The 17,600-nt window shown below is 41.5% G+C and overlaps 1 protein-coding gene across 1 annotated transcript; it reads left to right on the forward strand.

Annotated features, from left to right (window-relative positions):
• Positions 1–6,918: 6,918 nt before the first annotated feature.
• Positions 6,919–16,446, forward strand: ACTL6A (actin like 6A). The gene is made up of 14 exons (XM_027709784.1): positions 6,919–6,980; positions 7,743–7,819; positions 8,015–8,189; positions 8,537–8,637; positions 9,846–9,943; positions 10,636–10,730; positions 10,975–11,081; positions 11,167–11,256; positions 11,441–11,502; positions 11,811–11,925; positions 12,273–12,353; positions 13,388–13,483; positions 14,450–14,536; positions 15,154–16,446. Exons 1-14 carry the CDS (start codon positions 6,956–6,958, stop codon positions 15,232–15,234), a joined length of 1,290 nt encoding a protein of 429 aa, XP_027565585.1. The 5' UTR covers positions 6,919–6,955; the 3' UTR covers positions 15,235–16,446.
• Positions 16,447–17,600: the final 1,154 nt, after the last annotated feature.

The raw sequence follows: 17,600 nt of genomic DNA on the forward strand, positions 1-17,600 counted from the left end.
CGCAGTCTGCGTTCTAGATGGATTTTCTGTTGTCAGCTATTATAATGCAGCTTATGCTGCAACCTTATCATCTGTGGAAGCAATCAAGCAGGTAGCATAAGCCCAGTTTCCTAAAAGCACTAGTTTAAAAATACCTGAGATTTTCTTAAATTAGCTCTCCCTACCACAAGCATCCCACAGTGCTAGACAGTTTTCTATCTCTATTTTTGTTTATCGTTCAAAGAAAACAAGTAAGACTCCAGCACTTAATAAATGCAAAATACCAAGGCTGTCATGGAGCGGTGCTGTTATATGCTGTTTATGTCCTGTAAGAAAGAACATCCCTGACCACTCTCCTAGTCAGTATTCCCTATCCCTTAGCTAATTTTCACATAAAAGAGTGAATAATGAAGATTACCCATTCACATGAGCTGACAGATCAGGACCCAAGGAAAACTTGCCATCTGCAGATCTTATCAGGTTCTGCCATTATATGACAACTTTTCCTTGGGAACACTCATTCCTCTCAATTTCACTTGCAAGGAAGGTGTCTCAGGCCTGATGCATCTCTTGGAGACAATTCTGCTGCACTGAAATAAAAGACACTGTACCAGTGTGGTGTGAGAGAAGAATCAGACTCTAAGATAACTACATAAGTGGAAGAAAAAGAGATTGCAGATCTCTCAACATAAAAATCAGAATTCTTACACTAGTTTTGAAAAATGCCATGAACTTACCTGTTACAGCAAATTTCAAATAATCATCAAATTATAAACATAAATAATGCAAAAGTCTTATATACAATCCCAATGGCTCTTTAAAATGGAGCATATTAATACAGATGTGTGCTGATGCTGTAATTCAGCAGCTGATACTTTTGAACAGCTGGAGCGTGACTGCCCTAGAATTACACATCTTCTGTGAATAAATATTCAGATAAAGCACTGCAATCCTTAGCTTCTTCTATAAATTGATATCTCCTCAATAAAAGCAGAGCCTTTTCCGCATCACTCTTCTTCCTGCAGTGCAATTGCATTGCTCTACATACTCATTTGGGATGACAAAGTACCTACGTGTCATAGTAATGATCTGAATGAATTCAGGAAAGAAGTGACAATCTCTTTGCAAACATGCCCATCCAGCAAATGTGCTGTTATTTTTCCTCACTACTGTTCAATAATTAATTTTATAACGATCTTTTTTTTTTTGTACAATAGTACATAAACCAAGACAATACTTGTTTTTTTGAAGCCCAGTGGAAGTAATGCTCTTCTAGTTTGTATTCCAAAACCTGCTGCATTACGTGGATTGCTGGTGTCTCTGCCCCTGCTTTGTCTGTGCCCTCTCCTGGTGGGAGAACAAATGTAGCACAGAACAGACACGGTTACACCAAAACTCCCCCTCATAACAAACATTTCCAGATGTCAAGTGAAAACTCTTTTCTACAGTAAAGCAGACCAAGATTTCCCAAAAAGGTGACACAAAATGTGTCACAACACCTGTAAGACCACTGATGATCTCTACTCCCCAGACTGCTTCATTTCACCCAACAAAGCCTGCACATGCAGAAACAGGGACTCGGGCTCTCCTTTCTCAGAGGAGGTCAGGCAGCAGCTTTCTTTTGGATCCTTCCCCCTGGCTGCACAGAGCCATGGTTCTTGGCTGCACAGCATCACAGCTTGAAAATGCTACTGAGGCAACACAGCACCTCCTGGAAAGCTGGGAATAGGGATTTGAGTCTTGCAAGGCTGAAGACAGAGCATCTGAGCAAGAAACAGGAGATCTGCACTCCATGCTACCTGCTCAGCTATTACACCCAGATTCCCACTGTAGCAATGGGAAAGACAGGGGATCAATGTGCCTCATTAATGGCAGGGCTCAGCTGACACAAAGATCTTCTGTTTATCAGGCTAAGCTGGCTCCCAGCTGTAAAGAGCTTTGTTTCTGCAGATGAGAGGTACTGAGCCAGGTCAGAGGTGGCCCAGCTGCCAAGCAAATAAGCCCTGCAAGAATCCAAAGGGACTACAGACCAAGCACTAAGCCTGAAACAGTAAGTTCTGCCAGATCTGAGCCAAGTGAGACATATGTACACAAGAGACTCATTTGAGAAGGGCAATACAAGCACACTTCAGTTCTGGCCAGGGCTGGCTCAGCCCAGCAGACCTATTACCTCAGAACCAGTTCCAGGCAAATATTGCTGTGCATTGCTGACCAAATCTGGCTCTGTCTATCCATTCTCTGCCTGATCTAAACAAGAAAAGGGTCTGGATGCCCCTAATTTGGTTTCACAGTGACCACTTACGGTTCAGAACTATAAAGCAGCACTAATATTATGTGATATTTTCCCCCCATTCTCCAGTGTATCCTAGCCACTACTATTCCAGCCAGTCAGATGGAATCTCAGCATAATCTCCAAACTCTAGTCAGGCCATCCATTGATGGTGGAAAGTTGACTGTGTATTAATGGCAAGAACCATCACCTCTTCCTTCAATCGTGTCCTAAAATAAGACTGAATCACAGGGCCTTTACAAAAGGACTAGTTAAACACACCAGCTCCAAAAGAAGATTCCAGAACACATATCCCCAGAACTGCCTTGCTGGAGTCACAAAGAAATTTCAGACACATCTCTCCTCAGCGTTTTCAATTGCTAAGCCCAACCAGCCTGTACAGTGGTTATTCAGGTTTAAGGTGTCTGTCTTTGGTACATTTTATATGAAACATAATTGAGCATTTGGATTTCAGCCTGAGGTAAGAACCCAGCGGTCATTATGCCAACATTGAGGCCCCTTAGTGAGGTTCAGCATTTAGTTTCTGTTCTTGCTTTTTCTCTGCAGAAGAAGAATGACAGTGTATTTATACTCACAGCATCCCAGTAAGGAAGGGAAGTATTTAAATTGACAAAATACCCAAGTATTTTAGCAAAGAAAGTGGAAAGCTGAGAGGTCATACAAAGTTTTTGACTAAATGAGTATTAATAATTATTTTGCTCTTTCATTTACAGATGCTTTCTCAGTTCACATAAACATTGAAGACCTCATCTAAAAATAAAAAAAATAAAACCTTTAACATGCATTTTGCAATCAAGAATCAAGGAGGAACACAGACGTTATGAATAAGCCATTGTCACAGCCAGTCTGCTGGCACTGCAGTCTGAGAGACTGACTGGCACTTGTATGGCTCTGCTCAAAAGCAACAGGCCATCAACCACCCCATGGGGAAGTGCAGCTTGTTGAGAAACAAAAAATCATTTTGTTCAGTTTTGGCTTGGCATATACATCACTTTCTACATTGCTTTATGTTACTAAAAAGGTGAATGTATTTGCTTGAAACAATTACATCTTAGTGAAGTTTTAAAAACTTCAAAGTAATAATTAGGAAACTTGACCTTCTCCAGACTATCACTGATGAAATTAACTTTTGCTTATGAGTAAGCATCAGTATTTGGTGCCTTGGTTCATGCCTCACTTTTAAAATTATTCTTTTCTTTATTCCTCAGGACAATTTATGTTCATATCTGGCTCTAGAGTTATTATATACAACGTCACATACAGTAAAGAGGTATGTGATATTCCCATGAAAAAGCACATAGTTTGCATTATACCTGCACCTGCAACTCCTGCCCAGATATTACAGCCATTTGTACCAATATGGGAACTTAGATAAAGTACATTCATTGTTTCTGTCTACTTTGATTTTATAATCCTTGCCTGTGAGAAAACTAAGCAGAAATACTTAAAACTCCCCCAAACATCTGGGTGTGTTACGGTCAGCGGCAAAACTTTAGATTTCACCTGCTCTTATGCAAGCATAGGATGACATGCAGGAATTCACTGAAATAATCCAAAATTTAAGCAAGGCTGGGCTCTGCTGGAAACAGACACCTGGAGTCTACTTCCCTCGTGCGTTGAAGCTCGTGGGGTTATTCACATTGCTGCAAATCAAAGTCGCTGCAAAATGTTATCAAACAGCCCTGATGTCCTGCACACATTCCACTGGTGCCTATGAAAGTGCAAGGCAGAGAAAAGTAAGACCTGGAGAGTTGTCAGTCTAAATTTCCTTCCCCTTATCCTCCAGGCTTCTTGAGGATTACACGGATTTGGCTTTATTTCCTCATGCTTGTCAGATCCTGAGGCTTTCAGATACCAGCAGGATTTCCAGTGCACGTTACCTGCAGTTCTCACGATCGGTCCCCATCAGCCTATCAGCATGGTAAAAGTGGGTCCTCTCTCCAAGCCTCACATGCCACAATCCTCTGTACCATGGCACACATTTCCTGACAGCATCACCAGGAATTCTTCTGCCTTGAAGAAATAATGAAGCAAAATAAAGCAACCAAATGCTGTGTTAGTTTCTGGCTTGCTGATCAGCCACAAGCAGCTCTTGTGCAGTGAGCAGGATCTGGCTTAAAAGTGTCAATTATCACACGGAATCAATTAATACATGAATACAATGAATCATTACTACAAAATTAAGTACAAGCAGGAGCTAAATGAAGATCCTTTGGCACAATAATTCCAGATTTTCTGAAACACTTTTCCCATCTGCAATTAATTCCTCCTCCTCGAACAGCTCTACCTTGAGTATTAGTGCCACATACTGGAAATCATGATAGCATACTAACTTTAAAAGATTCCATAATACAAAACCAAGGTGCACTGACTTTATGATGTATAGTTAATGAAACCACAGCATTTAAATGCTAGCATCAATATAGTGTACTTGTAGTGTACTATAACTTATATAAAAAATTAATTCCTTAATTGCATGATAAAACTATGAAGCTTGCTCAATAAAGAACCAGAGTCAGACTGTATCAAATTAAATCCCTCAGTCTTGAGAGTTAGTAAATCAAATCACCTCCTTGTAACCATCATAATTGTGCTCGAAAACCCCCACAACTGGTTGCCCCTTGAAACTCTTGGATTTTACTATTTTTCCTATGTTTTCACACCCTCCCCCTTAAAAGGGAACTGCTGGTCACCAGCCCAGCATTAACTGAAGCATGTTGGGAGCTGCAGTCCAAACACGCACATCCAGGCTGATTTTCTCCTTCACCAGCATAAATTTTGCTGACATTTCCAATAATTAGATCTATTTTCAACAGCTTTACAAATTTCCTGCATAAAACTACTAGGTACACGAAATGTCAATTTGTCTCTCTTCTTACCTCCCTGATTAAACTCAGTGTAAATAAGGAGATAAAACTGAAATTTAAGTCACAACTTAGACAAAAAAACAAAGCTTTGTAGGAAGTTCTGAACTCCCTATCAAAATAAGACAAAGTGAGCTCACACCACTAATTTTTGTCTTCTGACGAAAATTTAAGAAACACTTTTATTATTTACAGTCCAATAATTAATTGCTATTAAGATCACCCATTATGCTATGTAGCATTTTATAGGCAAATGTAAGGGTAATAAATAAAATATTCTATTATGCTGACTAAATCTAGTCACTTGGAGATCCTTATTAAGGTATTAATAATAAGAAATAAGAAATCTTATGTGAACTTTAAAAGAACACTCAGCTCCCCAGCCCCTCCAAAAAAAACCTCACTTCATATAAGAATTGAAGAAGGTGCATACCAGGAACACTTTCCCTTTAAGCCAATTCCCCTCCAGCTAGAATTTTAGTCTTCTCTAATGCTAACTGCTGGTTATGTCTGAGGTCTCTTTCGTTTTCTTGAATTCCTGCATCTTTATGGTTTCCCTTCTCTGGCTGTTCCGGCTGAACACCAGGTTTGGCTGAGCACACCGACATCCAACAAGGCGATGTGAAAGCCTAATTACAAGTTCAGCTGAGAAACTGGCAGCTGAGCTGGCAAATCTGAACCGCCCAGTCCTGCAGGCACAGCAGCCTCAGGGATCAAGGGCTGTGCCCCAAACGAGAAACAACACCACAACGTGCGGGTATCAAGATATACTTCATACACATTTCACTCTCAGTGCAAGAGCCCAACACATCAGTGACAGCAGCAGGGGAATCACAAAATCACAGAATCAATTCGGTTGGAAAAGTCCTCTGATATCGAGTCCAACCTGTGACCCAACACCACGACAAGCAGACCATGGCACTAAGAGCCACATCCCGTGTTTCCTCAAACACCTCCAGAAGCAGTGACTCCACCACCTTCCTGGATAGCCCATTCCAATGTCTAATCACTCTTTCTATGATGAAAATCTTTCTACTGTTCAACTTAAACGTCCTCTGGTGCAGCTTGGGACTATGTCCTCTCGTCTCGGCTGTGGTGGTGGCTTATCCCCCAGGCTCTGCTCGGTGGTGCCCAGCAATAAGACAAGACGCAAAGGGCAGAAACTGATGCACAGGAAGTTCCACCTGAACATAAGGAAGAGCTTCGTTACCGTGCAGTAACTGCGCGCTGGAGCAGGTTACCCAGGGAGGCTGTGGAGTCTCCCTCACTCTGGGAGATATCCCAGAACCGCCTGGACGCAATCCTGTGCCACGTGCTCTGGGACGACCGTGCCTGAGCACGGAGGTTGAGCAAGGTCACCCACTGTACTCCCTTCCACCCTCACCTATTCTAAGACTCCGTGACTCCCCTACACCGTCCCCACCTCACCCACCTCTCCCCTCGCACTTCCCTCCCCGCAGCCCCGCCCTCCCCGCCCGCCTCTCCGTTCACACCGCCCCCCCCAGCTCCCCTGCCCGGCCTCCCCACCCCGCCTCCGGATTGGCTCTTCTTGGGAACAGCCCCGCCTCCATCGGGCCGCGATTGGCCCGCTGTGCCCGCGCGGGGCTGCCATTGGCGGGCGGGCGGCGGCGCTGCGGGTCGGGTCGGGCCGCAGGCGGGAGCGCGGCCGGGGCGCTTTTGTTGCCGGGTCGGCCGCGAGAGGAGCGGGCGGGGAGCGCGGGGCCCGCGGACACCGGGGCGGGCGGGTAGCGGGGCCGGCCGGGCGGCGCGGCGCGGTGCGGGCGCGGCGAACGGCGGGGCCGGGCCCAGCCCAGCGGCAGCCATGAGCGGCGGCGTGTACGGGGGAGGTGAGTCCGGCGCCGCCCTCCCCTCCCCCGCCCCGCGAGGCGGCGCGTGCGGCTCCCGCGGGCGCTTCCCGCCTCCCTCAGCCCGGCCCGGAGCCCTCACGGCCCCTCCGCGTCCCACCCGTGAGGGGGAGCCGGCAGCGGGGGCCTTGTTTGGGTCCTTCTGGGCCGAGGTGCCCCTCCCCCGGGACCGCCCGGGCCGCGGCCTGGGGCAGGATCGGCAATACCGGGGGCCGGGGAAGGTCTCGGTGCTTCGGGACCCGGGTGCGGGTCCCCCCGTGGGCTCTGGGGTCCGGGGGTTGGTTTCAGACAGGTTTTTGCCTTAGGAAGCTCAGAGCTCAGCGGGGATCGGGGCCCGCAGGGATGAGGGCGCTTCGTGCTGTGGCCCCTTCGCTGCTTCCAGTCCCACCTTCCTCATCCCGATCCCCCCGGCAGCTCCGGGCTCGCCCGGCTTCGAGTGGCCGCTAAGTGAGCACTTTTTGAAAGCTTTTTCTTGTGATCTGTTTAGATGCAACCACGTTCGCCCTCGTCTGTTAAAATTCCCCTTTTACTCACACGAGAGGAAGGGGTTGCAGTCAAAGCCTGTCTGCAGCCCTCCAGTAGCTGCAGTAGCTCTCTGGTAACGAGTTCTGAAAGGAGAAGTTTCTCCTTGCCTCGATCCCTTGACTTTTCTACTTTTGCAAGCAAAGCAGGCAGTGGGCAGGGAAAGGTCAGGGTTGCAGAAGAGTGCAATAACTATTCACCATTTATTAACAATCTTTTCAGATGAAGTTGGGGCTCTGGTGTTTGACATTGGCTCGTACACTGTCAGAGCAGGCTATGCAGGCGAGGACTGTCCAAAGGTGAGAGTCTGTGTGCCTCGATGGAAATACGATATGAATTTATGCCTTGGGTCTTGTTTGTGAGTTCCAGCTTTTCAGAATACACTGGGTTTTGTTATAACTGGGTTGTATAAGGAAACCTCTGAATTTATGAGGAAAAAACCAACATCCAAAACATTATGAATCCTCTTGTACTGCCTGCCTTTTGCCTTACAGGTTGATTTTCCAACGGCCATTGGCGTAGTGCTGGAAAGAGACAATGGCAGCACTCTGATGGAGATAGATGGTGACAAAGGCAAACAAGGGGGCCCAACTTACTACATAGACACCAATGCCCTGAGAGTCCCGAGGGAGAATATGGAGGCCATTTCACCTTTAAAAAATGGAATGAGTATGGTGCTCTGTCTTTTTCTACCTGATTTTAAAATAGCATTGCCAGGCTGCAGAAGGTCATAGCTTTCATGTCAACAAGCTGTAAGAACAGATACCTGATTTACAAATTGCATGGAATATGGTTGGTTTTCACTGTTAGTGGACTTTCACCATAATTCTTGAAGTCATGGTAGTTACAAAGGAAGAGGATTATGCAGAGCTGTTAAAAGAGGTTTATGTCTGGTGAGATAGCTTTTGACTAAAGAGCTCTGTGCAAAAAAAAAATAAATTGGAAAACCTCTATGTACTTATGAAATAAACCAAAACTTGGATGTAACTAATCTACTTGCCTCAATCTTGTTACAGTTGAAGACTGGGATAGTTTCCAGGCAATACTGGATCACACTTACAAGATGCACATTAAATCTGAAGCAAGTTTGCATCCTGTCCTTATGTCTGAAGCACCAGTGAGTAAAAGGAGCTTTGCATTTTGATAAGTCTTTTTTGCTGACTCTACAAACATTAGTCTTGGATAAGTCTGACATTGGCTTTTAGGTGACAAGTTTTAAATCCTAGCTATAGAAATGACAATTTTAAAATACTTTGCCAGATTCTGGAAAAAAACCAAACCAATTTGAAAAAGTTTATATGAGTTGTATTAGAAAGTATTTGCAATATGCTATTGTTTCTTACTTATTGAAAAGAAGTCAAAATCTAAAAAAAAAATTTACTGCCTAGAATAAAAGGAAAAAGATGTTTGGACGTGTTATATATAAGTTACACATAATAAAATGCTATTGAAAATCTGCTTCATTCAGCCTTACAACTACTATTACATGACACAGAATAACATTTATAATGGAGAAGTTTTAATTTTTCTGTCTTTGTTTCTGTAAGTGATCTTGTAAGGCAACTGAAGTGGATGAATGCAAATTTCTGGGAAAATCAGTGGACAAGGTTTCTGTCATTTAATAATGCTCAGCATTTGAAGGGCAGATCTTGAAATCAGAGTAGAAAAGGTAGAAATGCCATACACAAGTTATGCCTTTCTTTAATAAAATCTTATGAAAAGGATTTTCTTTTTCATTATTCCCTTGTGTTGAATTGCAGCTTGTGGAGTGTAGATGAATTTGCAATGGCTGTTTCATGTTTGGTGGCTCAGTGGGTGTCTGAATAGAGGTTCCCCTTAACATTCTCCTTACAGACCCGATCTTATTGTATTAGCTTGGGAAAAACATTTTCAGTAATGTGTTGAATATTTGAGATATATCCTGGCTTAATCACCGACAGTAGAACTGTAGAAAGATACCTTGGAAACTGGAAAATCTGGATTTATTTTTCTTCCCACTGGGCAAGTTACTTCATGTAGCTTTCCCCTTGAGAATGGGCATGGCACTTGTTTTAGAGAGTTCTTTCAGAGACCGATACTGGAAGAGCTGTAGAAGTATAAAGAAATCTCTTGTAACAGGAAAGGTGTGTATCACTTTTGTGTGATAGATAAGCATTAATTTCTTGTAGTATAATTGGAATAAAAAAGGTTATAAAGAAGTAAACTGCTAGAAATCTATCTTTTGATCTGATTTGAAACTGTGTCTGCCGTTCTTCCAACCTGTTACTGTGCAAACATATCTTCTTTTTGGCCACTTATTTGTGGTTTGGATTTATTATTTTTTAGTGGAATACTAGAGCAAAGCGTGAAAAACTGACGGAGTTGATGTTTGAGCACTACAACATCCCTGCTTTTTTCCTGTGTAAAACTGCCGTTCTGACAGCGTATCCTTCGAAATGTTTCACTGCATGGGTTTTTTTTCCTCCCCCCAGGAAATTATGGCAAACCTATTCTAGGCAATTCTGAGTATAACAGCATGTCTGACTTCTTTCAAATTGATTTTTCCATAAACATCTAGGGAGGAAGTAAACAAATTCCGTTTCTGAACTTTAAAGCATTAGAGCTCATTTTTGAAGTTCTCCCAGTCTGACTGTTTTCCTTGGAGGCCAAGTCTTTTTTTTTTATTATTATTATTTTATTTTCCATTGTATACCATGGATAAGAATATTACAGACCTGAAATGGTGTTGTCCACACTACTAAATACAGTAATTAGAGCTTGAAGTTCCCATAGCCTTAAGAAGAATATTTGTAATTGTTTTAAACTAATAATGTGTTTTCAGCTTCAGAGTCTAAATGAGCTGGATGTACTTAGAGCTTTCTGCATAGTGTTAATGTGAAATCTCACCTTTGTACATCCGAAGCTTAAGTTAGTTCACAGATGGAAGGTAAATGCTGCTTTCTCTATAAGGTTGTGCACTTCACAGAAAGATGGTACGCACTGGAAAATGACAAATCCTTTTGCAGAGCCAAGGAGTAACACATTGGGGTCCTCATTCCTAGTTATGCTCTAACTGTATGGCAACATTTTTTTCTGAAGTGAAAATTACAATGTTTTCCTTAATCATTTTGGCTAGCTTTGCTAATGGGAGATCTACAGGTCTCATTTTGGATAGTGGAGCAACACACACCACTGCTATTCCAGTGCATGATGGATATGTGCTTCAGCAAGGTAAAAACTTCCATGGGTAACAGCATTTGCAGTATCAAGGTTGAATTAGCTAGATTTCAGCTTGTAGTTTTGTTGTTTTAAAATCTGTGTATCCCCTTAAGCAGGGAAAAAACCCCTGGTGTTCACTGACAAGTAGTTAGTTGTGGGATTTTATTCATGATTTTAGTACTTTCTGGGTTAGTGGGGGTTTTGTGTGGTTTAGGTTTTTTTTTAATTTATTTTGAATCCCCTTTTTTTTCTCTAGGTATTGTAAAATCACCACTTGCAGGAGACTTTATTACTATGCAGTGCCGGGAATTGTTTCAGGAAATGAACATAGAGATAATTCCTCCCTATATGATTGCTTCAAAGGTGGGAAAGTAGCTTTATTTACTAAGTGTTTTCTTGGGGAGAGACTTAAATGTTTAACTGATGATCGTTTATCCTACAATCCCAGGAGGCAGTTCGTGAGGGGTCCCCTGCAAATTGGAAGAGAAAAGAGAAGTTACCCCAGGTCACCAGGTCTTGGCACAACTACATGTGCAATGTAAGTAGATCATTCCTCCTGTTCTCAGCTCCCCTAAATAAATAAACATAAATAAGTTTTGTTTGCAAGTATATCAGGATTTTCTGCTGAAGGACTAGGAAAATCTTTAAAAAGTATCAATTCTGTAAATTCCATAAAATTGAATACTGAAATTCTTATAACCGTATTATTCTTAATTCCATAGTGTGTCATTCAGGACTTCCAAGCTTCTGTCCTCCAAGTATCAGATTCAACCTATGATGAACAGTACGTTACTTTTTTCCTTCTTGTGAATTTAGTTACCATTTGTGCATGGGGTGCTCAGCCATTGCTGTTGGCTGGTTTTGTTGTGGAAGAAAATTTATCCAAGAACTGTTTATTTATAAAAGTAGGGATACAACATACATCCAGGTGATAGCTTTTTATTTAATATTCCAAGATGAGATTATTATTGAAAGTGTAAGTCTTATCAATCACAATATTCCCATTGGAAATTTAGTTTGTAACAGTGCTTAGATAACCTGACAACCTGTTCACAAAGCACTTTAATGTGTTGCTTTCTCACTGTGCTCCAGGGTGGCAGCACAGATGCCAACAGTTCATTATGAGTTCCCCAATGGCTACAACTGTGACTTCGGTGCAGAGCGTCTGAAAATTCCCGAGGGATTGTTTGACCCTTCCAATGTAAAGGTAAAACCACAGTGATAGGTGTAATTGGAAGGCTTAGCATTGCTAGGCTCTCACTTGTCTTCCTTTTGTATGATGTTCTTAATTTCATGGTATGGATGTGTGTATTTGCACCGTGGGGTTCTCTTGGGGGTAGGATTTCCCTGTCTTGTTAGGACTGGGCAAGTGAGGGATGAAATGTCCTAAGGGGTGGTGATAAGCTGAATGGGCAAATAGCAGTGTTTTTTTTCCTTCCCTAAAAAAATGCTTGGCTCCCTCTCTAGTGATACTTGTAACTTCAGCTCATCAGGGCTTTTCTATGCCTTGCTCTTCTGAAGAGATGATGTGTGGATTCCTAATTCTACTTGCAGGGTTTGTCTGGTAACACGATGTTGGGTGTGAGCCACGTTGTCACAACAAGCGTTGGAATGTGTGATATCGACATCAGGCCGGTGAGTGTTAGTCAGCCTGGGAGTACTTTAAGGCATAGATATTTCTGTGCTGATTTGTATTTTTGGGACTAGAACATTGTTGATGAAATGTGGATTTACTAGGATAATGATAAATACATCAGAATAATTCTGTAGGTATCACATATTTTTATATTGGCATATGCACCATTACTGTTTTTTCCTACAAAATGCTAAATCAGGATTTTTTCTTTTACTTAGTGTTTCTATCTATATTTAAATGTCTAATGTGCAGATTTTGTGGCTGGCACTGCATAATGTGCCCTGGGCTGGCTTCAGATGAGCATTTTATGTTCATAACTTTGACTGTTACCTTCAGATTTTTAGGCATGGCAGATGTAATTAGTTTATGTTTAGAAAGTATATGGAATTTATAGAGAGGAAGAGGAAGAGAAGAGGTTTTAAAGGAAAACTTTCTTTTTAAAAACTTACCCTTTACCTTTCTCAGGTGTCAATTTGAAAATATTCAAGTTTGATACAGACTGTATGGGGGTTGTTCCAAAAATTTTTCCTCTTAACCAGCACGTCAGGCAGGCTCTATAAGCTGGGCCATGGTGTGTGTTCACCACCTGCAGCATTAGTGAGATAGAAAACTGCTGCAGGGCTGTGGGGTTTTCTTTTGTGGTTGCATTCAGCTGTAAGAAAACCAACACTTCAGGTACAGGGGAGATCTGTAGGTTTAGGGTTCTCCACAGTAGAAATTGTTCTGTGAAATCATTTAGAATGATGATAATCATTATGATGATTATCATGTATATATCGTGTTTCATTATGATGATTATCATTAGAATGATCATTATCATTAGATAATCATGTGGCTTCTCCATTAGTTTAATATTAAGCTATCTTGAAATATTTTTAAGTGATTAAATAATTAATTGAATTGGGAGAGGTAATACTGTTGGCATCAGGTGATGTTGCTGTTGACTATATGTACTTGTGTTCCATCCCTTTCTATGCTGAGCAGCAGCTGTTTTCAGAGTTAACGCTCTTAATGTTGTTTTTACTCTTTTTAGGGCCTCTATGGCAGTGTGATTGTAGCAGGAGGAAACACTCTAATACAGAGTTTCACAGACAGATTGAACAGAGAGCTGTCTCAGAAAACTCCACCGGTAAAGCAACTCTTTCAATTCCTGCACTGAGTACTTATATTTTGCTTTTCTGCCACATAAATACACAAGCATGTATCATAGCCCCGACTTTGTTAGGAACCAAACAGCTGAACAGATTTCTGCAGGGTAAGAAATCTCCGTCTCTAAAGAAAAGAAAGAAGTCTTGAAAAGCTTTTATACAAAATAAATTCCAATATTTCTTCAGTATTTTACTGCTCTGAAGTGTTGCTGACTAACTTGAGGCACATTCAGTCATTCTGCCTGAGATCTTGTCACTTTGTTGTAAGAATTGTTTTTCCTCAATTCTACAGACAACTCAACTTACTCACAGACAAAAACCTGGTGATTTAACATACTTACATATATTTTTTAATAACTTAATGTCGAAGCATTAACACCTTACACCTGTGTTCTTGAAAGCAGATATAGCTTATGGTATTTCTTGAATTTTTATATATTCAAGGAAAAATGTTCTGCTTGTAACAACTCTGAAATGATGAATGTTAGGAAAAACTGACAAAGGTAGTTATTCACTGCTGAGGAGGAACCCCTTGAATTTGAAAGATTTTACTGCTACAAGGCATTTTGAAAGCAAAAAGAATAAATGACTCCAAAAAAATTAGACAAATTAAGTCCAGCAACATAAGACATTTAGTCCCAGTGCAGTGTTGGAGAGGACAGTATATACTGTGATGTTATTGCTCTCCACCTGCCCTATTCCTTGCCTTAAGCATTTGCTTCTGCTCCCTGTTGGGAGACAAGGTAAAAGCCACAATGTGTCCTGTCCCACTGCAGCTGTTCTTGGATTCTAAACAGAGGGCGGATGAGCAGTATTGCAAATGTAATAAAATTGACCTTTTCCACCTGCATTTTGGTATATACCCCAAGTTCTTGTGCTTCTTGTCCCTGAAGATCACCAGCCTACAATTTGTCTGATGATTCTGTTTTGCCCCCTTTCCTGCTCAGAGCATGCGCCTGAAGTTGATCGCGAACAACACGACCGTGGAGCGGAGGTTCAGCTCGTGGATTGGTGGCTCCATTTTGGCTTCTTTGGTTAGTACACCTGTGTTACTGTGTTTCCATGCTAAGCAGAACTGTCACCCAAAAATCTAATTCCCCATGAGTGGGTGTTGCAGGGTTTGTGCTAAGGCAGCAATCACAGTCTCCTTGGCCATCCTCATGGTGAGGTGAGGAGGATCTATTTCAAAAACAGATAGGAGCATTTCCAGTGAAAACATATCTTGCCACATTGTCCCATTTCTGATGGAAAGATGCAGGCTTGAAATGCAGCCTTTACATGTGTCTAGTAGGCCATGAAAGTAGCAAACATGTTTCTGCATCATATTCCTGAACTTAATTCTACAAGTTACTGAGTGCTGAAATGGTTTGTGGGGATTAATTTATCAGCATGGAAAAGGGAGATTGAAATCAGTACTTGGTACTGCACTTCCTGTCTTGAGTTTAATCCCTGCAAAATTAAAATCAAGGAAGAGACAGTTAAGCAGGTCAAGTCCTATTACCTCAGTGTAAGGACTTGCTATTACCTCAGTGTAAGGACTTGCTTGTTTTCCTGCCTAGGAAAAGCTAATCATGTTTCAGTTAATCTTCATTTGTTTTCTGATTATTTTTTTTAATTGTGTGTTGGTTTTGTTTCTTTTTTTTTTTAATAGGGTACTTTTCAACAGATGTGGATTTCTAAACAAGAATATGAAGAAGGAGGGAAACAATGTGTAGAAAGAAAATGTCCTTAAGACCTCTTACTGTGAAAACTGCTGCCTGCTCGGTGCTCCTTCTGTTTTATAGCTTTAGCATACTCAGGAATGGGATGGACTCTTTTTTGTAGAAAGTTTATAATGGGTTTTTTGCATAATTCAAGTTCCATTTTAACAAACCTTAGAAATTTTGAGAGACCTAATTGGTACTATAATAGAAAAAGGATGTTTACATCCCTTGTAAAGCAATAATTCATGTAACAAGCATTTTATAATTTTGTATAAATGTCTATTTTCTCTAGTATCTTTTCCTGGGAACAGCTTTACAGGTTAGCTAATAGATAGAGGCATAACCTTGCAAATGCCTGTGCTTATTTATTAAATATTTCTTGTCTACTTACACATATTAGTCTTCCTTGCTGGTACTTTGGCCTTAAATTGCTCTTAATCCTCTCTTAAAAAAATAAAATTTGGTCTTTTGTATTTGAGGAGCTTTGTGAGTACTTGCAGAGAAAGTTAGTCTGTTGTTTTAAAAGTTGAAAGTTTGTATTCAGTGACGTAGTTCTTTGTAAGCTTTTACTGTCTCACAGAAGTGTTACATTCCATTGAGTGAATGTTATATTAAGCACTGGTTTGCTATTTTTTTGTTAAGGAGCAAGTTTCATTTCAGTCAGCAATCACTGCTTTCCACCTGCTTTTTAAGAATGTATTTAATGCCTTTGTGATGTAGGTGAGAAGCAAAACTTGTTCGAGCCAGGGAAATTGAGATAAAAAAATTGCCTCTCCAGTACTTGGGAGAACAGGAATAGAAGCCATCAGGGTGTGGCTTGACATTGCTGCAGGGAGCTGTAACTCCGAGGGGCAGCCCAAGGTCTGGATCCCTTGGGGACTCGCAGCAGGGTCAGTAAGTGCCTGTGTTTGCAGGGGGAAGGTGCTCTCAGGGTCACAGCAATTGGGATGATTATTTTTTTGTTCAGCAGGAACTGGCTGTGAAGATGCAGCTCAACATTGCTGTTAAGCTTACTTTCATTTACAGCTGTGTGGTGGTCTGTTCTGGGACACTGAAGTTTTGCTCCTTATCTCAAAAGCTGTGGAAAACCAAATAGCATTTAACTGATCTAAAAAGAATAAACATAAAGTAAACAGTACTGCTACATTTTTATATCCTAAAAGACCTTGTGGGTAAATATGAGGCCTCTATTTGAAACGTTTCACGTTACCTCCAAACAATAAAATAATTTATCAAACCAGCTTGCTTGTGTCTTTATCATAACCAGGAGCTGCTCTTGAGATGAAGTTGCTTCACCCAGATTTTCAAAGCTATTGATAAACCATATTTCTCTCTCAAAATGAGACAAACTGCAGACAGCAGCCCTAAGTGATCTAAGTCACCAGCTCTTGTCATTCTGGAACAGAAAGACTCAGTCTAGTTCATATCCAAGTGGAACATGGAATGCCAGCTGAATTTGTACCTTGGCACCCTGCAGCGAGTGATGCATTTTAAGCTTTCCTTCTGTGACCTGTGCTTAGATTTCATCATGTCAAACCAACTTTTATCTTCTGTGTATCCTAAAAGAATTGCTGTAGGATGGTAATGTCTGTGAATATTCCAGCAGCAGAGGGAGAGCAAAACACTTCGGGGGTTTTCTCACTGCTGTAAAGATTTTGTGTTTAGGCAGCGGGTATTTCGTGTGATGCAGAGGAGTAACTGAGGGTCAGAATGATGGAGGTAGATACTGATGGGAGACTATGGGTTCCTTGCAGTGTTTTACCAGAGTATATTGCCAGGCACACTTGCTTCCTAAAAGACTGGTATTTGTGATTTTAGTCTAAATTTCTAAACAACCTCACGAGGAGGTGTAAAAGCTTTCATGAAGTAGGTATTTCCATCCACTGAGAGCAGCAGTGGTACCTTTCTACTTCAGTTTCACAGAAAACTCTTGCAGTCTTCCTTCAGACGTTTTGCACTCTGCAAAAAAACACTGTACAAGTGTTTGAATTTGTCACAGAAATCTAGGTGTGAGGACCGCATTGTTAAAAGTTCCCATGCTGAATATTTCATACTCTCTAAGAAGCCACACTTAAAGGAGGGGAAAAGTTCAGTCTGCCATGAGGAAGAGCCTGCTCCCCAATGCATTTATACAGACAGCAAATGTACCTCGGGTAACTTACCTGTAACTCAGGGAAAATGTTCAGAAAAATATATCAGGAAAAATACGAACAGGGCAAAAGTTTACGTGAGGTTCAGATGCTTTCACATTTCTATCTGGTTATAATGCATCTTTGTTAAACTAAGCCAGGTAAACACCATCCCTACACTTCATACTGTCACCTGGCACTCCACTGCTGCTCTTCACTGGTACTGGTGGATGTCTCACTCTTACAGCTGCTGGCTAACATATTTA

Source organism: Pipra filicauda, unplaced genomic scaffold (assembly GCF_003945595.2).
Source record: "Pipra filicauda isolate LSUMZ 115617 unplaced genomic scaffold, ASM394559v2 scaffold242_size1167801_pilon, whole genome shotgun sequence".
NCBI lineage: Eukaryota > Metazoa > Chordata > Aves > Passeriformes > Pipridae > Pipra > Pipra filicauda.